Raw genomic sequence first — 18361 nt, forward strand, 5'->3', positions numbered from 1 at the left:
CCAGCATGATTCACTCCACCCCTGGAGCTTAATCATGGGCAACCAACCATTTCTCCGTAGATACTATGCAAAAGTGAGGGAAATAACACGTGGTGTTCGCAGAATTACGAGGTAATAATAGGAAATAGATAAACGCCCCTCCCCCCAAAAAAAACATATACAGCTACCACATTTAAAGACTGGTAAGCTGTAATGTATTAAATTGCTGTTCTTGAGATTAGCTAAAGCCAAACCACAATGTAGTTGCTTTATTCTGTTTTGTTTAAAAACAAATAAATAAAAGGTATACTGGTTTTCTTTTTTTTTTTTTTTTTTGGTGTACCTTTTTTAAATGTTTTAGTAACTTTAAAATTTTTAAATGATTATGCAATATGTTCAAACTAATGTTCTTTTTTTAGTTATTTTTCGATAGTGAAGCATTTATTTGTACTTGGGGTTTGTTTTGCAATTGGCATCAAGCCACCCACATCCAGCACGCCCCCTGAAGATTTTTTGGTACATCAATCCTACAGAAACGTGTGCACTCGCCGGTGTCAATTAGGACAGAATGCAGCTGATTCCTGCTGGGAAAACTAGAAGGCAGCTGTCTACTCTTAACCACTTTGCCCCAAATTATTTTATAAAACACTAAAGCTGGCCGTAGTGTTTTTTTTTTTTTTTTTATTATTATTAACATATTCAAGATGGATGGAAGAAATGCCTACCCCATGACTTCAGCCACTACCAAAAGTCGCTGTGTGTTCTCCTGGCCAGAACAGCCCCCCCCCCCCCTTGGGAGAATACAATAGCGTCAGGAGGGATTTCCCCATCAACACTGACTGTGTTGATGGGGGGAAATGAGCGATTTTCTTTACTGCAGGAAATTAAATTGCACCATGTATGGGCCGGTTTTATCGGTTTTATTAATCTGTATTCCCAAGATAATGGCTAGTAGGGATAATTTCCATACATGACAAAACTTTCAATGGTATATTTAACAGACCAAAAAGTAGCAAGTAAGATGTTCATTGTTGGTGTTTACATGGTGTTGGTGTTCTGACAAAATGAACAACCTGGCAGAATGTACAACCTGCGTTACTTCCTGTGAGGTGGAATCAGCTGGAGCTCGAAACCGTGAGCATGCGCAATGCGTCATACGTCCCTTCAGTGGCACGGAGGAATTTGGCAGACAAAAAACTAGACCAACTACTAGGCAGGTGCAGTTACATTTTTTTTCGAAGGGAGGATCCTTCACGTAAATATCATAAGTTGTAGTTGATTTTTCCCTTGCGCATACACAGTTGTCGGTCAAGCATTCTGCCAGGCAAATTCCTGTGTGTAACAAAGTCAGAGACTGAAGGGGTATATGACGCGTGGCGGATGTGCAGTGCGTGCGATTTGGCGATGCAGCTGATACCACATCACAGGAAGTGACGCTGGGTTGCACATTCTGCCAGGTTGCTCATTTTGTCAGGACAACGGACCACCTGGCACCCAGTCCTCCATCAAGATGCAGCTTCCTCCACTCTGGAACCAGGAATAACTGAATATTACACTCAAGGACTAGACAACACTAGCTTAGGTGCAAATTGGAACTGACTGTATTGTAAATTCACACAGAATATATACCCCCACAAAATCAGGTAGGAGCTTGATCACATTATTCTAAACAATACAAACTGTAAACAGTAATAGCAGTACATCTAATAAACAGTAATCTAATTAAACAGGAAACTAACAACTAGTCACCTAACCGCTAACTTAAACATCCCACAGTAGTTTGGTAACGATGCGAAAGTGGACACATTACTAGCAGACGGATAGAAATAAAAGGTGACTCAATTAACAATGGGGATTCACACCTAGGAGGAATTATACAATGAGACAAAGACATCTTATTAAACAGTTTGCACATAACCGCAGGAGGCACCAGCATCAGGTTGTTTTGAGCTAATTATTTTGCCATCTATGCTGAATCTCTGTCTAGGAAGGGGGGGGGGGCTTAAGCAGTCATTGCTGGTTTTGGCACAGAGGCCCCAAATCTGTATCTAGGTCCTAGGTTCCCAGAGTCTGTGTTTCAGGGAGGTATGGACCAAAATCCAAAGCAAAAGAACTCCAAAAGGTCCCCCAGGTACACAACTCCCAAAATATTGAACCCGCTCAAAAGCCAGGGCACAAGTCGGTAGGCAAGAGGCTACCCTGCAGTCCCCTCCAAAAGCTCATGTCCCGGATTGGTCTGTCACGCACTTTAAATCCAGAACCTGAGAGCTGAAATTTGGCAATACTAACCACTTGGCTGCTCTGCATCATTTAACAAGCTCTGGTTTAAAAAAATAATTCACAAAAAAAAATTCCCTGAAGGCCCAGTTACATTTCTAAATTCTATTTTATATTAAGATACTACTGTCATTTTTATAAAGGTTTAAAATATTTTTAATACTGTTCAGCGCCTGGAATGTTTGACATTTTATGTACATTCAGTATGCAGCTTAATTGGCTATTTTAGGTGAAGGTTTCAAAGGCTTTGGCGGAATTCGTAACCTGAATTTTTATTGCTCATATATTCTGCCCTCCTGAATGCTCTGCTTATAGATTCATCTTATTAATGGCTGTTCTCGATAAGATCAGTTATTACTCGGCTTCTAAAAAAAATATGAATTGGGTATCTTTATAATGATTGTAGCTGAACAGTTTATAACTGAATCGCCTTGTTCTCATGCATCTGACATATTTGTTTTGTGGTGGTTTTTGTTTTTTTTAGCAAAGCATGAAGAAAGAAAAAGAAGGAGAGGAAAAGTGGAAACGTAGAGGATTTTCCAGCATTTTGGGACCTCCAAGGAGACCCAGTCGGCAAGATAGTAATGCAAGTATGTATGATTTGGTCATTAGATCGGCTCTCCAACTTGGGATATGATTTGTGCAAAAAATGCATTCAAATCGGGACACTATCGGAAATAATGCTTGGAATTCGTATTTTATCGGTCGGAATGAGAATAGTACAAAAAAAAATGGTCAGTTTATCAAAATTTGATTTCGGTTAGCAGATACTGCAAAGCTGAATGGCCCATTGTCTAAAACAGTATGTCTTCTACGGACTCCCAAAATCTAGCCACCTCTTGTGACCATTACTAGGCTGGCATGCCCCTACAGTAGCAGAACTTTGAACAGCAGATAAATTCCATATCTGTAACGCTTAGAGGAAATATTCGTTGCTACTTGCAACTTCTGCAGTTTTTTTTAGCATACTTTGACAGATTTAATTAATACACAGGTTTCTAAACATTTACACTTGAGGGGCAAGCCTAAAATGAACATTGAAAACGGCTGCTTGCAAAGTATGACTTTTTAACAATTTTGGGAAATCATTTTAAATGTCCTAGTTTATCTGACATCTGTGATCATTTTGTGTGTAGAGTGATTCAGAATAATTGAACATTTAGGAAATCGGCCATAGTGTGACCTGGCTCTTGGCCTTCAGTTCACATTTTGTCTTTGACAATGCCTTTTAATTTTTTTTTTTTTTTTTACTCCTTTTGCCCTTGTTGGGTGGGGAGACAGTTGCTCATGAGTAAGTACATTGTATTCTCTAGGCCAGGGGTGCCCAACCTTTTAAAGAGCGGGGGCCACTTAAGCGAATTAGTGACCAGTCACGGGCCACAATGAGTGGAGAAGGGTGGATGACAGGCTCGTGTCCACTCTTCATATGAAAAGAGGTCACAGACACAGCCCACTCTACTCTATGGGCCCTCTGATCCAATCAGCCCAGATTGAAGGGACACAAGACCATTTACATCTGCCACGCCATAGGGATGAATGGAGGGCCGGACCGATGCTGCTTTCACACTGATGTGCTGCGGTTTACCCACACCGCACCTGTGGCTTTCCTGCGGATAAGCTGCACTTTGCCGTATAATTCTATTATATCCTGCAGTTGTGCACTTTCTGAAACTGGAATAAACCCTTCGGTAAAAAACGGAAGCCTATGGCTCAATGCAGGTAACCCACAGGTGCACCACGCTACATCTACGGATCAGTTTGAAAGCAGCCCAGTAACCACTACAGAACAGATATGCCCATATATACTCTGTGATTTTTAGTAATAAACTTGCCTTTAATAAGTCTTCCATTCAGGTATCACCGGCTGTTGTGGCCCCAGGCAAAGTACATTTGGTATCACTCCACCTATGACAGGAGCCAGTGCTCTACAGTAGGGAACAGCTTATTTGGCTCTGCCGCACAGCCACTTGCTTGCGCTACCGCTGGCTTCATTCACAAAACGAATGCTCTGAGATGGCAGGTCGGCAAACCATGATCTGAGCTTGCCAACCCACCATCCCAGAGCAGGAGGTCGCGGGCCACATCAGAGGGCTCCGCGGGCCACATCAGAGGGCTCCGCGGGCCACATTTGGCCCCGGGCCACTGGTTGGGCACCCCTGCTCTAGGCCTATTGTCAAGGTTAAAAGGATACATTCTCCCCATGTTACACCCATGGTTAGGGTGTGACATGAAGGCTGGGTGCATTCATGACCCCAGAAATTGGCTTACATTTCCTCTCTATCAGAATCCTAGGATACACCTTGTGTGTCACATCTGTTTGTTTTTAGTGCAGCAGTGTATCCCTGCACCTCAAACAACCGAATCAGTCGCATCTGCCATAGGTCACATGCAAAAACTACACTTTTCTAATCTGTCATCCCAGGCATGATCACAGGCTTTATGCACTCTTTCTGGCTCCCACACTGTGTGCAGCCAGTGAGACAAGACTTTCTGAAACGGCTGTGAGTATTCCCCAATGCATTCTCTTGGAACACTTTTAGCTGCCTGTCTCACGTTGCAGGGGGTCTGACTGAATGTAGTATCGTGGTGACCTCATCATTTGTAGTTCAGACATCCTTCCTGAACTCTTCTAACTGAAAGTCTGTGCTTCAAGTATGAACCTCGGCTTAGAAGTGGAGTCTGCAGAAGCCTCGGCATTGCACCTGCAGTGCATTAACCACTTATGCAAAGCTTTCCAGTAATCGTTACATTTTATAAATGTATATTTCTTTTATACCGTTGGTGCATTTATAAATAATAATAAAACGGTGAACTTGGTCTTTAAGGAGACCCGGTTGCCAGGCCATACATGTCGAGGAAAAATCTTTCCATAAGATTGTTTGCATGTAACAAATGTTTTGCATGTTATTTGCCTGTAAATGTCCCCCTTCTGTAGCTATCTGAAAGCCCTGGGAGAGATAATGGGTGTCACCATTTTAGACATGTTGGCAACTTCAGCTGTGTCACTCTATAGTTTTCCCCTTTTTGCTCCTACTTTGACAGCAGCATAAAAGGTTATGTTAAGACACTCCTAGAAGAGGAAAGAACTACAGTGGAACCTTGGATTACGCGCATAATCCGTTCCAGGAGAATGCTCGTAATCCAAAGTACTTGCATATCAAAGGGAGTTTCCCCATTGAAGTCAATGGAAACAAAAATAATTTGTTCCGCACTGACTTCAATTGCTTGCAATACCGCATGCGGCCAGAGGTGGGGTGGGGGCGCTGTAGAGCCTCAGAATCACTCGGAAAGGCCTGAGGACACCTCGGAAAACCTTGTAAAGGCTCATGAACTGAGTATTTCCGAACTGTGCCGATCGGCTCCCTCTTTGGCTTGAATCCTGTTCGATTTGCGAGACAACACTCGCAAACTGAGTCAGAATTTAAAAAAATACAGTGCTCATATTGCGAAACGCTCGTTAACCACGTTGCTCGCAATCTGAGGTTCCACAGTATGAAGTTGCAATAGAGAAAGGGAACTAAGTCTACTAGGGAATTGATTCTTCCTGGAATTTTTTATAAAAAGGCAAAACACTGCAGATAAGCATTTAGTATTTGATTTTTTTTTTTATCCTGTAGCTGCACTTTTTTAAGTTGGTGACAGGATTTATTTTTGTCATCTGCACTCTGTTATGATGACTGCTACTGTATGTGAGGATGCAGTATCCAGCTATAATTTAAACGTTTAACATTTGCTGCAGTTTCCAGGGCTATGCAAATGCAAAAGCACCCCAAGCACTTATCAACATCCTCATCCAGCAGTCCTGAGCCTGCAGAAGGCAGGTTGCGAACTAGTGGAGGTTCTATGGATGGACCTGACGCGTCTTTAAATCTGTTTTCTCCACCGCCTAGTACTGGTCAAGGTTACAACTCACCTGATGGTAGCCGGGAACAGGAGGGAGGTAAGAGAATCTCTCTTCTATATTTTCCTGTTTCTTTAATAGTCTCTGTTGCTCATATGTTATGTACTGCATTTGTTTTAGGTCCAAAATTTGCTACAGAAGGAGTTTGTACCACCGATTCTTGTGACGGAAGTTCCAGAACATCTGGCTCTCTGTTTGACTTCCCTTCCTCTCCACTGGACCTTTTACAGGAAGAGAATAAAGACACAGATCGGTGAGAGTGGATGCTGGTTTGCAATAGTTGACTGGTTCTTTGCTACTTAAAGCGGAGCTCCGCTGTAAAAAAATATTAAAAGCCAGCAGCTACAAATACTGCAGTTGCTGACTTTTAATATTAGGACACTTAACTGTCCTGGAGTCCAGCGACGTCGGCAGCAGAAGACGAGCAATCGCTCGTCACTCTGCTGCCCCCACCGCCATTTTCGGTGAGGGAACCAGGAAGTGAAGCATTGCAGCTGCTATGCCCGGTTCCCTACGGCACATGCGCGAGTCGCGCTGCGCCGTGCTGACTGGTCACCGCTGTGTTCTGGGAGCCGTGTGTTTCCCAGAACACAACAGGGGGGGAGGGGGGATAGGTGAGACACTACCCCGCAGAGTGGACTCCCGGAAGTGGGTGCAAATTCCGCTTTGACTACCATTTTCAATGTTTTCCTTCCTTCCCTTTTTTTTTTTTTACAGCCAGATTAAAATTTCTACTTTCTATGTCTATCTCAATACAAGTTCTCTTTTTTGACAAACCTTTTATATATTGCAATACTTTTTTATAATCCCGTCACTACTTCAAGTGTTCATCCACCGTCCAGTATAGTAATAAAGCCCCACATGGTAATATAATTTTAGTCATCGACTGACATCAACTGTATACTTTATTGAATTATACTTTAAGATTAGGACATACATGTTGTATGCATACAACAGCATTATGATGATACAGTGTGTTTCAAAAATAATTACTTGATTTCAAATAGTTATATTTTATAATAAAAATGTGTTTTTAGTTACATAACAAATTACAAACTATTAAGCAAGTCCTGAAGTTACACTGACCATGTTGTAAATGCTCTGTGTCCACCTCCTGCACGGATAGCATCAAGATGATTGCTCGATTTGTCCTCAACGTGTCTGAGAGTATCTTCTTCCACAGAAGTTACTGCAGCCTTGGTTCTGTTTTTGAGCTCATCAAAGTCTGTGGGTAATGTTGCAACATAAACATGTTTTACATCTCCCTACAAAGAAAATTCACAGGGTGGAAGGTCTGGAGATCTTGGGAGGCCAAGAGTGTAATGCCAAGTTTTGGGGTTTTGGGCGACCTATCCAATGTTGATGCAATGATTAATTTAGAAACCAACAGACTTTGTTGTGCTAATGTGACGGTGCTCCATCTTGCTGAAAAATGAAATCTTCAGAGTCTTAAGTTATGGGAAAAGCCAGTCCTTCAACATTTCAAGATGGAAATGTCACGTAACAGTGTTTCCCTCAAAGAAAGGAAGAGACATAAATCTCTGTAAACAAAACTGCACGAAACAGATTGATTGTTGGTGAATCTCACTCATGCTGTAGTTAATGTGTTTCTCAAGTCCCCATATACGAACATTGCGATGCAAAACCTTACCACTTAGATGAAACATTGCTTCATCACTAAAAATCAACCTCAGAAAGAATTTGTCATCCTCCATATCATCTTAGAGCATATGACAGAAATCTAAACGTTTTCTTCTGTCACCGACACAAAGCGCTTGCACCAATTGCAATCGGTATGGCCTCAAAAGCAACACGCCAAACAGTTTTATAAAGGGATCGCAAGTTGTCGGCTAGCACGGCAAGGGGACTAGTGCAAGCTTCACTGAAAAGTTTCTTGAAATTGTTGCACATTTTCTTAAGTGTGTGGTCACCCTGGACTCTTCCCCTACATAAACACTGCGATTCTTAAAATTCAACAACAATGTTATTTGCCACTTGTGGATCAATCAATTAGATAAACTAACATTTGCCAAGCAAACAATGTGTACAATGTGCAAATTATAAATGTAATAGGAAAGGCCCAATATATAAGAATTGTATTGGTGCAATATTTCTTAGTAAACCTAAAGTCCATCAAAAGCAAGCTCTAGTGTAATGAAAGAAATGTATGTAATAAGGGTGAATTAAGTGCTCTGTGCTGAAAAACTTGATGGGCGTTACTTAAGAAAAAGGGACCTCTTGCCAAACAATATTGATCTCGGACATCAGAATACGCTTACTCTTTCCCCAGGTTTATTGGAATTACCAGCAGCAGACTTCTGAGGGTAAGCTCTCACCAGTGCACAGCAAGAACCAGCTTTAGACCCCTTTCACACTGGAGGTGTTTTTTAGGCGCTTTAGCGCTAAAAATAGCGCCTGAAAAAAGCCTCATCTGTAATCCCAGTGTGAAAGCCTGAGTGCTTTCACACTGGGTGCTGCGCTGGCAGGGCGTCAAAAAAAAGTCCTGCCAGCAGCTTCTTTGCAGCGCTTTAGGAGCGGTGAATACACTGCTCCTAAAGCGCCCCTGCCCATTGAAATCAATGGGCAACGCCGCTGTAGCAGCGTTTGCGGGTGCTTTTAACCTTTTTTTTTTTTGCTAGCATGGGTTAAAAGCGCCGCAAAAACGGCGGTAATGTGCCGCTAAAAATAGTGCCGCTTTACCGCCGATGCCTGGGCAATGCAAGTGTGAAAGTGCTCTTGTGGAAGTAATAAAAACACTCTCCGCACAGACATGCATGAAATAAAGACAGGCAGAAGCTTCATAGTGCAATACAGTCTGAATTTTACAAAAAGTTGCACTTATATTTAAGCAGTTACAACAAGGCAGCGATGGTAAAACAAGATCTGCAATCCCAGAGGATGCCATTTGTGGGAAAATGTTTCGGACAGAGTCGGTGTATGTATTGAATATAATAGGGAAAGAGTGTATGCACATTCTGATCTCTGTAACTCGAGATCAATATAGTTTGGAAAGAGGCCCCTTTTTCTTAAGGAGCACTAGAGTACTGATCAGCAGAGTTTTTTCAGCACAGAGCACTTTATTCACTTTTATAACATATGCATTTTTCTTTGCATTAGAGGTTGCTTTTGATGGACTTTGTTTACTAAATATTGCACCAATAAGATTTTCCTATATATTGGGACTTCATTTATAATTTTCACATTGTACACGTTTGCTTGCAAATGTTAGTTTATCCAATTGCTTACACATTTTTTGCACAGATCAGGCATTTCATATGATAGTATAGTATATGATAGTAGATGTTTTTTAGGTTTTTTTTTTCTTGCATTTTGTTATGATATTATTTAAAGTGACAGTGCAACTTTTTTTCTAGCACATTTTATTTGGCATCTGAGTCCAGGGTTACTTGGGTTGCAGCTGCCCAGCATTTTTCTACTTTGGGCCGAGTTCAAGAATTCAGGTTTTTTACTGCTTGCACTGGCCTCTTTAGGGTTATTTACTCTTATGCCGCGTACACACCATCACTTTATGTGATGAAAAAATACGTTTTTAAAAACGTCACTTAAAATGACCGTGTGTGGGGGAAAACGTCTTTTTATGTCTTGTGAAAAACGACAAAAAAAAATTGAAGCATGCTTCAATTTTATGTGTCGTTTTTCAAAACGTCGTTTTTTTACTTCACAGAAATTGACCGTGTGTAGCAAAAAACGATGTTTAAAACGACGTTTTTACACCCGCGCATGCCCAGAAGCTAGTTATGAAGCGAGCTTCAATGGAAAAAAGTGGTGAACGTAACCTCGCTTTGCTAGAGCATTGTGAAAAAACGATGGTGTGTAGGCAACTTCGTCTTTGAAAATTGAAGTTTCAAAAACCGTTGTTTTTTACTTCACAGAAAATGTTTTTTTTTTTTTTCATCACATAAAGTGATGGTGTGTATGCGGCATAACTGCCTGTCCTGTTAAAACCCTGTGATGTGCTGGGAGTAACTGGCATAGGAAAGAAGGGAAAATTTGTGGTTTTCCCCAAAAAAATGCTTCATTCCTATTTATCTCTTTTTACGTTAACAATAATGGAGCAAAATCTCCCCAAAGCAAACAAAGCAATGTAACCCTGACTGGATGCTCTAAACCTCTCGGTTTTGTCCTGAAAAAATAAATAAAAAATTGATTGGATGTTGAAACAAAGTTAAAGTTTAAGAATGTGCTTGTAAACTCTCTTCTCATCACTAGGTTTAGTGAACTGGGCACACCGAAAGCTTCCCGAAAGTGAGTACATTGTCTGTTAGGTCCTGACATAATTGCATAATAATGAATGTCAAGATAAATTTACAGCAGTGCTGGGTGGGAGTTAAGACTCGTTCACACCATATAGATTGAACTACATTTATTTGCACACACCACAATGCTGCGTTCAGTTAGGTTGTGGCATGTAGCGTAAAAAAAATACAGGCATGCCGCTTTGTTTCGCACTGCACCCCGCTCTTATAAATGATACTAGTGTCATCTTGTAACCGTTCAATACCGTTTTTATATATATAAAAAAAATGTGACCAGTGTTTTGCGTTGTAACAGTGTATAGTGCATGCTACAAAATAGACACCAGCCCACTTGTTAAAACAGTTCTTTTAATGTGCGGACTGGTGTAACCCTTATAGTAATTAGTTGCTTGTAGTTCTGGTATTCTCTAAAGTTATTTGGTCACGTTTTTCGCTACACTATATTTTTTGGAATCTGACTGAATGCAGAAAAATTGATGTAAGTAATTTATAGTTTACGACTTAGGGGACAGTTTTCGAGCCATGTATAAGTTCATTAGAGGGTGATGACAACAATGTTCTTCCAGGCATTGTAAGAGCTTGTTATTGAACATAGATGCTGCTTCTGTGCAGTTGACTAATTTAATCAATTAATGACTAATTGATATTTTCCTGTACTGAACCTACATTGCTATGCAGTTTATTTATTGTTATGTCCCCAAAATAAATTTGCTTAATGATCACCTCCACCCCTTGTAGGTTAGAAAGTCTGACCCTTGGTGAAACTCAAAGTGAAGATGAACTGTGCGATTTGGACAGGGAGATGGATCCTCCCAGCTGGCAACAGCTTGTTAGCAGAGACATTCTACAGGGTCTAAAACCGCATGAGATTAAACAGCAAGAGGTCATGCATGGTAAGTAAAATGGCACACTGCAAAGTGTTGGGTGTCTGGGATTAAAAGGGTTCTTTTGAAAACTGTAGCCTTGAACTTGTTATGCAGATACATTTTTCTGCAGGGAGCATTTGTAAATGCATAGCTAGGCTCTAATATTCTAATGCCGCGTACACACGGTGGGAAATTTCGACAACAAATGTTCGATGTGAGCTTTTTGTTGGAAATTCCAACCGTGTGTAGGCTCCATCAGACATTTGCTGTTGGAATTTCAGACAAGATTTTTTTTAGAGCTGGTGCTCAATTTTTCTGACAGCAAAAGTTCTTGTCGGAAATTCCGATCGTCTGTATGCAATTCCGACGCACAAAAATCCTATGCATGCTCAGAATCATTGAACTTCATTTTTCTCGGCTCGTCGTAGTGTTGCACGTCACCGCATTCTTGACGTTCAAAATTTCCAGAAATTGTGTTACCGTGTGTATGCAAGACAAGTTTGAGCCAAAATCCACGGTTTTGTTGTCAGAATTTCGGATCGTGTGTACGCTGCATTAGAGAAAGGGGTTGGTTTATTGTAGGCAAATAGGCTGTTCACTCTGCAAGAGAATTTTTCCTTAACTTGTTGAATGTAGTTTGCAAAGAATACCCAATCGTATGCAAGGAAAAATGTTTTTGCTGGCACATGATTAAAAGATGGAAGACAGCAGAGCCACATCTTTCACTAAACTAAGTGGAAATTCCCTTGCAAAGTGAACAGCCTACTTGCCTTTAGTAATTACATTCCAAAATGTAAGCCAGGGTGCCACAGCATTTTGTAAATAATACCTGCCCTTTTCTTTATCGTTACATCACGGGACACAGAGCGGCATTCATTACTATATGGGTTATATGGAGTACCTTCAGGTGTAGACACTGGCAATCTTCAAACAGGAAATGCCCCTCCCTATATAACCCCCTCCCATAGGAGGAGTACCTCAGTTTTTACGCCAGTGTCTTAGGTGTTAGTCATGGTTTAGCTTGCCTCCGCATCCTTGGGATTAGGTGAGCTACCGGTTCTGTCCAAAAAAGCCTCAGCGCTAAAGTGGTCAGTAACCGGACCCCAAACCCTTGGGGTATAGCCCATAATGCTTTTCTTTTTAGAGAGCTGGACCCTGGGCCCAGAACTTAGAAACCTTTGCGTACCTAAAGTTTTCTGTTGCCAGGGTGCTATATGGGCCCAGGACAGTGGATCCTTCATAGGAACCCAGGGCCTGAAGGTCTAGACATCCCCACGGAGATGGGGGAAGATTGGGCCTCTTGCTTGGCAAAGTCCTGCGGCATGGAGCAGGTAAGTGAGGGGAAAACTTGCGGAACTTGGTTCTTAGCAGGTTTTTTTCTGGGGGGTCACAGGGGACATGCCTAAAGTTATGCACTGCATCTGGCAAACTAGTCACATATCATAAAGATAGGATGGCTCTCTATGTATTATTCCCCATAAGATGTGACCTCCCTTGTAGTGTTGGAAAAGCATTGAGTGGGGCCTGTGTTATATAAAGATATATGTGTGTGTCAGAGAGCTTTGCTTACCTGCAGGCCTCCAGGCGATGCTCCATTCAGTCTTCCTCCTCAGAGCCTGCAAGCAGGCAAAACGCTGACCTCCTCATGGTTCCAAGCTGCAGGCTGCAGTTTGCTGGAACAGAGAGGTCCCTTCCTCCCAAAATCCCCCCCCCCTCCCCCTGTCGGGAGGGGCATTTCCTGTTTGAGATGGCTGGGGGGGAAGGGCGGGTCAGTGGCTTAAAGGAAGGGGCGGCCCTTCCTTGTTTGTTCCATTCAATACTTTGGAACTGAGGAGAAAGACCAGAGCGGCAGCACGGGGCGCCGAGGACACACAGTGGCCAGAAAGGATATTGCAGTCTTCAGAGGACTGTTTTTTCAAGCCTAGAAATAGGCTGTTTCTTTTCCATCTCATAGTTTTTCTTTGCAATACTACTCAGGGGGACAGAATGTTTTTTCTTTCCTGGATTTGAAACAAAAAACGAAAAAAAAAAAAAAAAAAAGTCATCTAGGGGAGAGGAAGCATTTTTTTATCCCCCAAACAGGTGTTTGGACAATTAACTTTTATAGTTCCAAATACCAATAGGTAGCAGGTGTACCTCGGTATTGTACCATGGTATGCCGCTGTTTTCCCTACAGGGAGCCTTGGGGCCATCGGGATCTGGGGCTGGAGCTGACGCGGGTCAGTCCAACCCTAAGATGGTCACGGAGGAGGTATTACTCACCTCTTTAAAAGAGGGCAGTAAGCGGAATAGATCTCCGTCGCCCGAGCGCGGACCCTCAGAAGAGGAGGTCCTTTCCTCAGGGGAATTGGACGACCTCTTGGACAAGGACCAAGTAGGTTCAGGGATCGAAGACCCGGATACAGAGGAGTCTGGGGCAGTCTCCCTGAGGGAGAGCTGGTGGATTCAAGGATTGTCGGACTTGGTCCATAGGGCATTCAACTTGCCAGTACCAGATCTCCAGGTATCGACGGTTTCAGCTTTGGGCTCACTGAGGGCGCCTCAAAGCAATGCTGTGTTTCCGATCCATCCTCTATTAGAGGGAATTTTGTTCCAAGATTGGAACAAGCCAGATAAGATCTTCTTACCACCTAAAAGGTTCTCTGTCCTATATCCTATGGAAGAAAAATTTTCCAAAAGATGGGCTACTCCTGCAGTGGACGCAGCCATCTCATGTGTTAACAGATCGTTAACATGCCCTGTAGAAAACATACAGGTGTTCAAGGATCCAGTTGATAAGCGCTTGGAAGCACTACTTAAGAACTCCTTCACTACTGCAGGGGCAGTAGTACAGCCAGCTGTGGCTGCGATTGGGGTCGCTCAAGCATTATCGGATCAATTTAAGCAGATGCTTAAACTTATTCCGGCCCAGCAGGCAGAAAAATTTTCGGATGTCCCTAAGGCCATATGTTTTACGGTAGACGCAATCAAGGATTCTATCCAGCAAGCGTCACGTTTATCGTTATCCCTTATCCATATGAGAAGACTCTTATGGTTAAAAAGCTGGGAGGCTGAGCCCCCATGCAAGAAGCTCCTGGTAGGGTTCCCCTTCCATGGAGGACGGCTCTTCGGAGAAGACCTAGATAAATACATTCAGACCATTTCAAACGGCAAGAGTACTCTCTTGCCAACTAAGAAGAAGGTTCAGGGACCTGCGTTTAAACGACAGTATTCCCCTGGGCAGGGGCCCTCTAATGCCAAGCAGTATCGACGGCCTCCTGCAAAAGCAAACTTCGGCTTCAACAGCAGATCACAAGGACAGGCTGTTAGAGGCAAAAGGCAGTGGTTTCGCAAACCAGCAAAACCAGCCCCCAAGCCAACCTTATGAAGGGGCGCCCCCACCCACGAAGGTGGGGGGAAGGCTGCGACTCTTTTCAGAGATTTGGGAAGCCAGCATTCCCGACGAGTGGGTACGGTCTTCCGTGGCCACAGGCTACAAATTAGATTTCCTAAGGTTTCCTCCTCCTCATTTCCAGAAGTCGAGGATTCCAAACGATCCGGAAAAGGGAGCCGCATTAAGATCGGCATTAGATCATCTACTTTCCCAGGAAGTAATAGTAGAGGTACCAGTCCTGGAACAGGGGCTGGGTTTCTACTCCAACCTATTCATCATCCCAAAATCCAATGGAGATGTCAGGCCAATTTTGGACCTAAAGATGGTAAATGCATATCTAAAGATCCGCTCATTTCGGATGGAATCCGTGCGGTCAGCAGCTGCCACACTCCAGAAGGACGACTTCATGGCGTCCATAGACATAAAGGATGCCTACCTTCATGTTCCAATTTATCAGCCACATCAAAGATATCTACGCTTCATGGTGGCTTCGCGTCACTTCCAATTCGTGGCGCTTCCCTTCGGGTTGGCTACGGCCCCCCGGGTGTTCACGAAGGTCCTAGCCCCAATCCTAGCCAAACTAAGGATCCAAGGGGTCACGATCCTAGCATACCTGGACGACCTCCTAGTCATAGATCACTCGTCTCCCGGCTTGGAGCGAGCAGTGGCCCTCACGGTCCAATACCTCGAGAGGTTCGGCTGGGTCCTAAATCGAGAAAAGTCAGCTTTCCAGCCCACAAAGCAGTTGGAATATCTCGGCATGAGATTAGACACAGAACAACAAGGAGTGTTCCTACCTCTAAGGAAGGTAAAAGCCATCAAGGAATTAATCCTACTGGTTCTAAGCAAGAAAGAACCGACTATTCGCCTATGTATGAGGTTACTAGGCAAGATGGTGGCCACATTCGAGGCGGTACCATACGCCCAGAGCCACACTCGCATCCTACAGGCAGCCATCCTGTCAGCATGGAGCAGAAGGCCACAGGCCTTGGATATCCCGTTGCCGCTCTCATCAAGAGTCCGACAAAGTCTGTGTTGGTGGTTAGACCCTCAGAATCTACTGAAGGGGAGGTCTTTCAGCCCAGTGGCTTGGAAGATAGTGACCACAGACGCCAGCCTGACGGGCTGGGGAGCAATTTTGGATGGTTGCACTCGCCAAGGTACTTGGGCAAAGCCAGAGAAGCAGTTGCCCATCAACATCTTGGAGCTCAGAGCTGCTCGACTAGCCCTCAGGGCTTGGACGTCAAAATTGCAGGGGTTCCCGGTGAGAATTCAATCAGACAATGCCACGGCCGTGGCATACATAAATCACCAAGGGGGAACCAGGAGTCAAGCCGCTCAGAGAGAGGTGAGCTTGATTCTTCTATGGGCAGAGGCTCATGTGCCCTGCATATCGGCAATATTCATTCCAGGAGTGGACAACTTTCAGGCGGACTTCTTAAGCCGCCAGACTCTATGGCCGGGGGAATGGTCTCTGCATCCACTAGTCTTTCAAGCACTCTGCCAAAGATGGGGAGTGCCGGACGTGGATATCATGGCATCGAGACTCAACAAGAAACTAGACAGGTTCATGTCCCGCTCAAGGGATCCGATGGCCTGCGGAACCGATGCGTTGGTTTGCCCTTGGCATCAGTTCAAACTTCTTTATGCGTTTCCCCCGCTCCAGTTACTACCCCGCCTGCTGCGCAGGATCCGGGTGGAGCACATACCAGTCATCCTGGTAGCTCCAGCATGGCCCAGAAGGGCATGGTACTCACTAATCTTAAGGATGGTAGTGGGAGACCCTTGGACTCTTCCTCTACGGCCAGACCTGCTATCGCAAGGTCCGATCCTCCACCCTGCCTTACGGCATCTAAAATTGACGGCCTGGAAGCTGAATCCCTGATTCTCAGGGGTAGAGGTCTGTCTCAGAAAGTAATCTCTACCCTAATCAGAGCCAGGAAACCGGTCTCTAGGGTGATTTATTACAGGGTCTGGAAGGCCTATGTAGGCTGGTGTGAGTCCAAGCGATGGCTTTCTCGCAAATTTACCATCGATAGAGTATTAAGTTTTCTCCAGCTAGGAGTGGATAAAGGATTGGCATTAAGCACAATCAAAGGACAGATTTCTGCTCTGTCAGTGTGGTTTCAGCGGCCGCTGGCCACCCACTCGCTGGTTAAGACCTTCCTTCAAGGGGTCTTACGTATTAGACCTCCAGTTAAATCCCCGCTTTGTCCGTGGGATTTAAATCTTGTTCTGTCAAGTTTACAGAAACAACCGTTTGAGCCGTTGGCTGATATTTCTTTGGTTCTACTGACAAGGAAGTTAGTATTTTTGGTTGCCATAGTTTCCGCAAGAAGAGTTTCGGAGCTGGCAGCCTTATCCTGTAAGGAACCATATCTTGTTTTTCATAAGGACAGGGTCGTTCTCCGCCCTCATCCTTCCTTCCTTCCGAAGGTCATATCCAGTTTTCATTTGAACCAGGATTTGGTATTACCATCCTTCTTCCCTAAACCTACTTCCAGAAAGGAAGGGTTGCTGCATACCTTGGATATTGTCAGGGCCATGAAGGCCTATCTTAAAGCTACAGAGAAGATCCGAAAAACAGATGTGCTGTTTATTCTACCGGATGGGCCCAAGAAGGGGCAGGCAGCTGCAAAGTCCACCATTTCTAGGTGGATCAAGCAATTAATCACTCAGGCCTACGGCTTGAAAGGGTTGCCTCCTCCAGTATCATTAAAGGCTCATTCTACTAGAGCCATGGGCGCCTCCTGGGCAGCACACCACCAGATCTCTATGGCTCAAGTTTGCAAGGCGGCAACCTGGTCTTCTGTCCACACATTCACAAAATTCTACAAGTTGGACGTAAGAAGGAATACTGATACTGCCTTCGGGCAGGCAGTGCTGCAAGCTGCAGTTTGAGACCCTCGGATCCCGGGGGCTCCTCTTTTTTTTTGAGTTAAATTTAAAATTTAAGATTATTTTTCTCAAATAAGTTGGATTTATTATGATTTGAGTATATCTCTAAATTAAATCCTTTTGTCTTGGAGATGTTCTCCCTCCCCTCATTGTAAGCATTGCTTTGGGACATCCCATATAGTAATGAATGCCGCTCTGTGTCCCGTGATGTAACGATAAAGAAAAAGAGATTTTTAATACAGCTTACCTGTAAAATCTTTTTCTTGGAGTACATCACGGGACACAGAGCTCCCACCCCTCTTTTTGAGGACCATTTTGGGAGGCATACTGCTTGCTACAAAACTGAGGTACTCCTCCTATGGGAGGGGGTTATATAGGGAGGGGCATTTCCTGTTTGAAGATTGCCAGTGTCTACACCTGAAGGTACTCCATATAACCCATATAGTAATGAATGCCGCTCTGTGTCCCGTGATGTACTCCAAGAAAAAGATTTTACAGGTAAGCTGTATTAAAAATCTCTTTTTTAGTTATTCCACACATCATGTCAAAACTGTTACCATAAAAACCTCTTACAAATACTTTTATCTGTGTCTGAAGCTGCCAAAACAGATCTTTTGAAGGTCAGATAGTAGCTGTACTTGACACCTTGTTGGAAAGAAATGTACACAACAGTTTCTTTAATCCATTGAGGGACACAGGAAGTCTTGAACCCTCAGGTTATACTGCGACCTTTAGGAAGATTGTACACTGGCAAACAACCAGTAGGCCAGCCCAGGGTATTACCTTTCCT

General features: G+C 43.6%; 1 protein-coding gene across 3 annotated transcripts in view; it reads left to right on the top strand.

The window, feature by feature from the left end:
• The window catches only part of ARHGEF12 (Rho guanine nucleotide exchange factor 12), a 254728-nt gene that overhangs the window by 149693 nt on the left and 86674 nt on the right, over positions 1-18361 (top strand). For all 3 annotated transcript variants that reach the window (XM_040325540.1, XM_040325541.1, XM_040325542.1), the window contains 5 exons: positions 2741-2846; positions 5996-6196; positions 6278-6410; positions 10388-10423; positions 11173-11327. In XM_040325540.1, coding sequence (XP_040181474.1) covers positions 2741-2846; positions 5996-6196; positions 6278-6410; positions 10388-10423; positions 11173-11327 — 631 coding nt within the window. The remainder of the gene's footprint in view (positions 1-2740; positions 2847-5995; positions 6197-6277; positions 6411-10387; positions 10424-11172; positions 11328-18361) is intronic.

The sequence above is a fragment of the Rana temporaria genome, chromosome 10 (assembly GCF_905171775.1).
Source record: "Rana temporaria chromosome 10, aRanTem1.1, whole genome shotgun sequence".
Taxonomy (NCBI): Eukaryota; Metazoa; Chordata; class Amphibia; order Anura; family Ranidae; genus Rana; species Rana temporaria.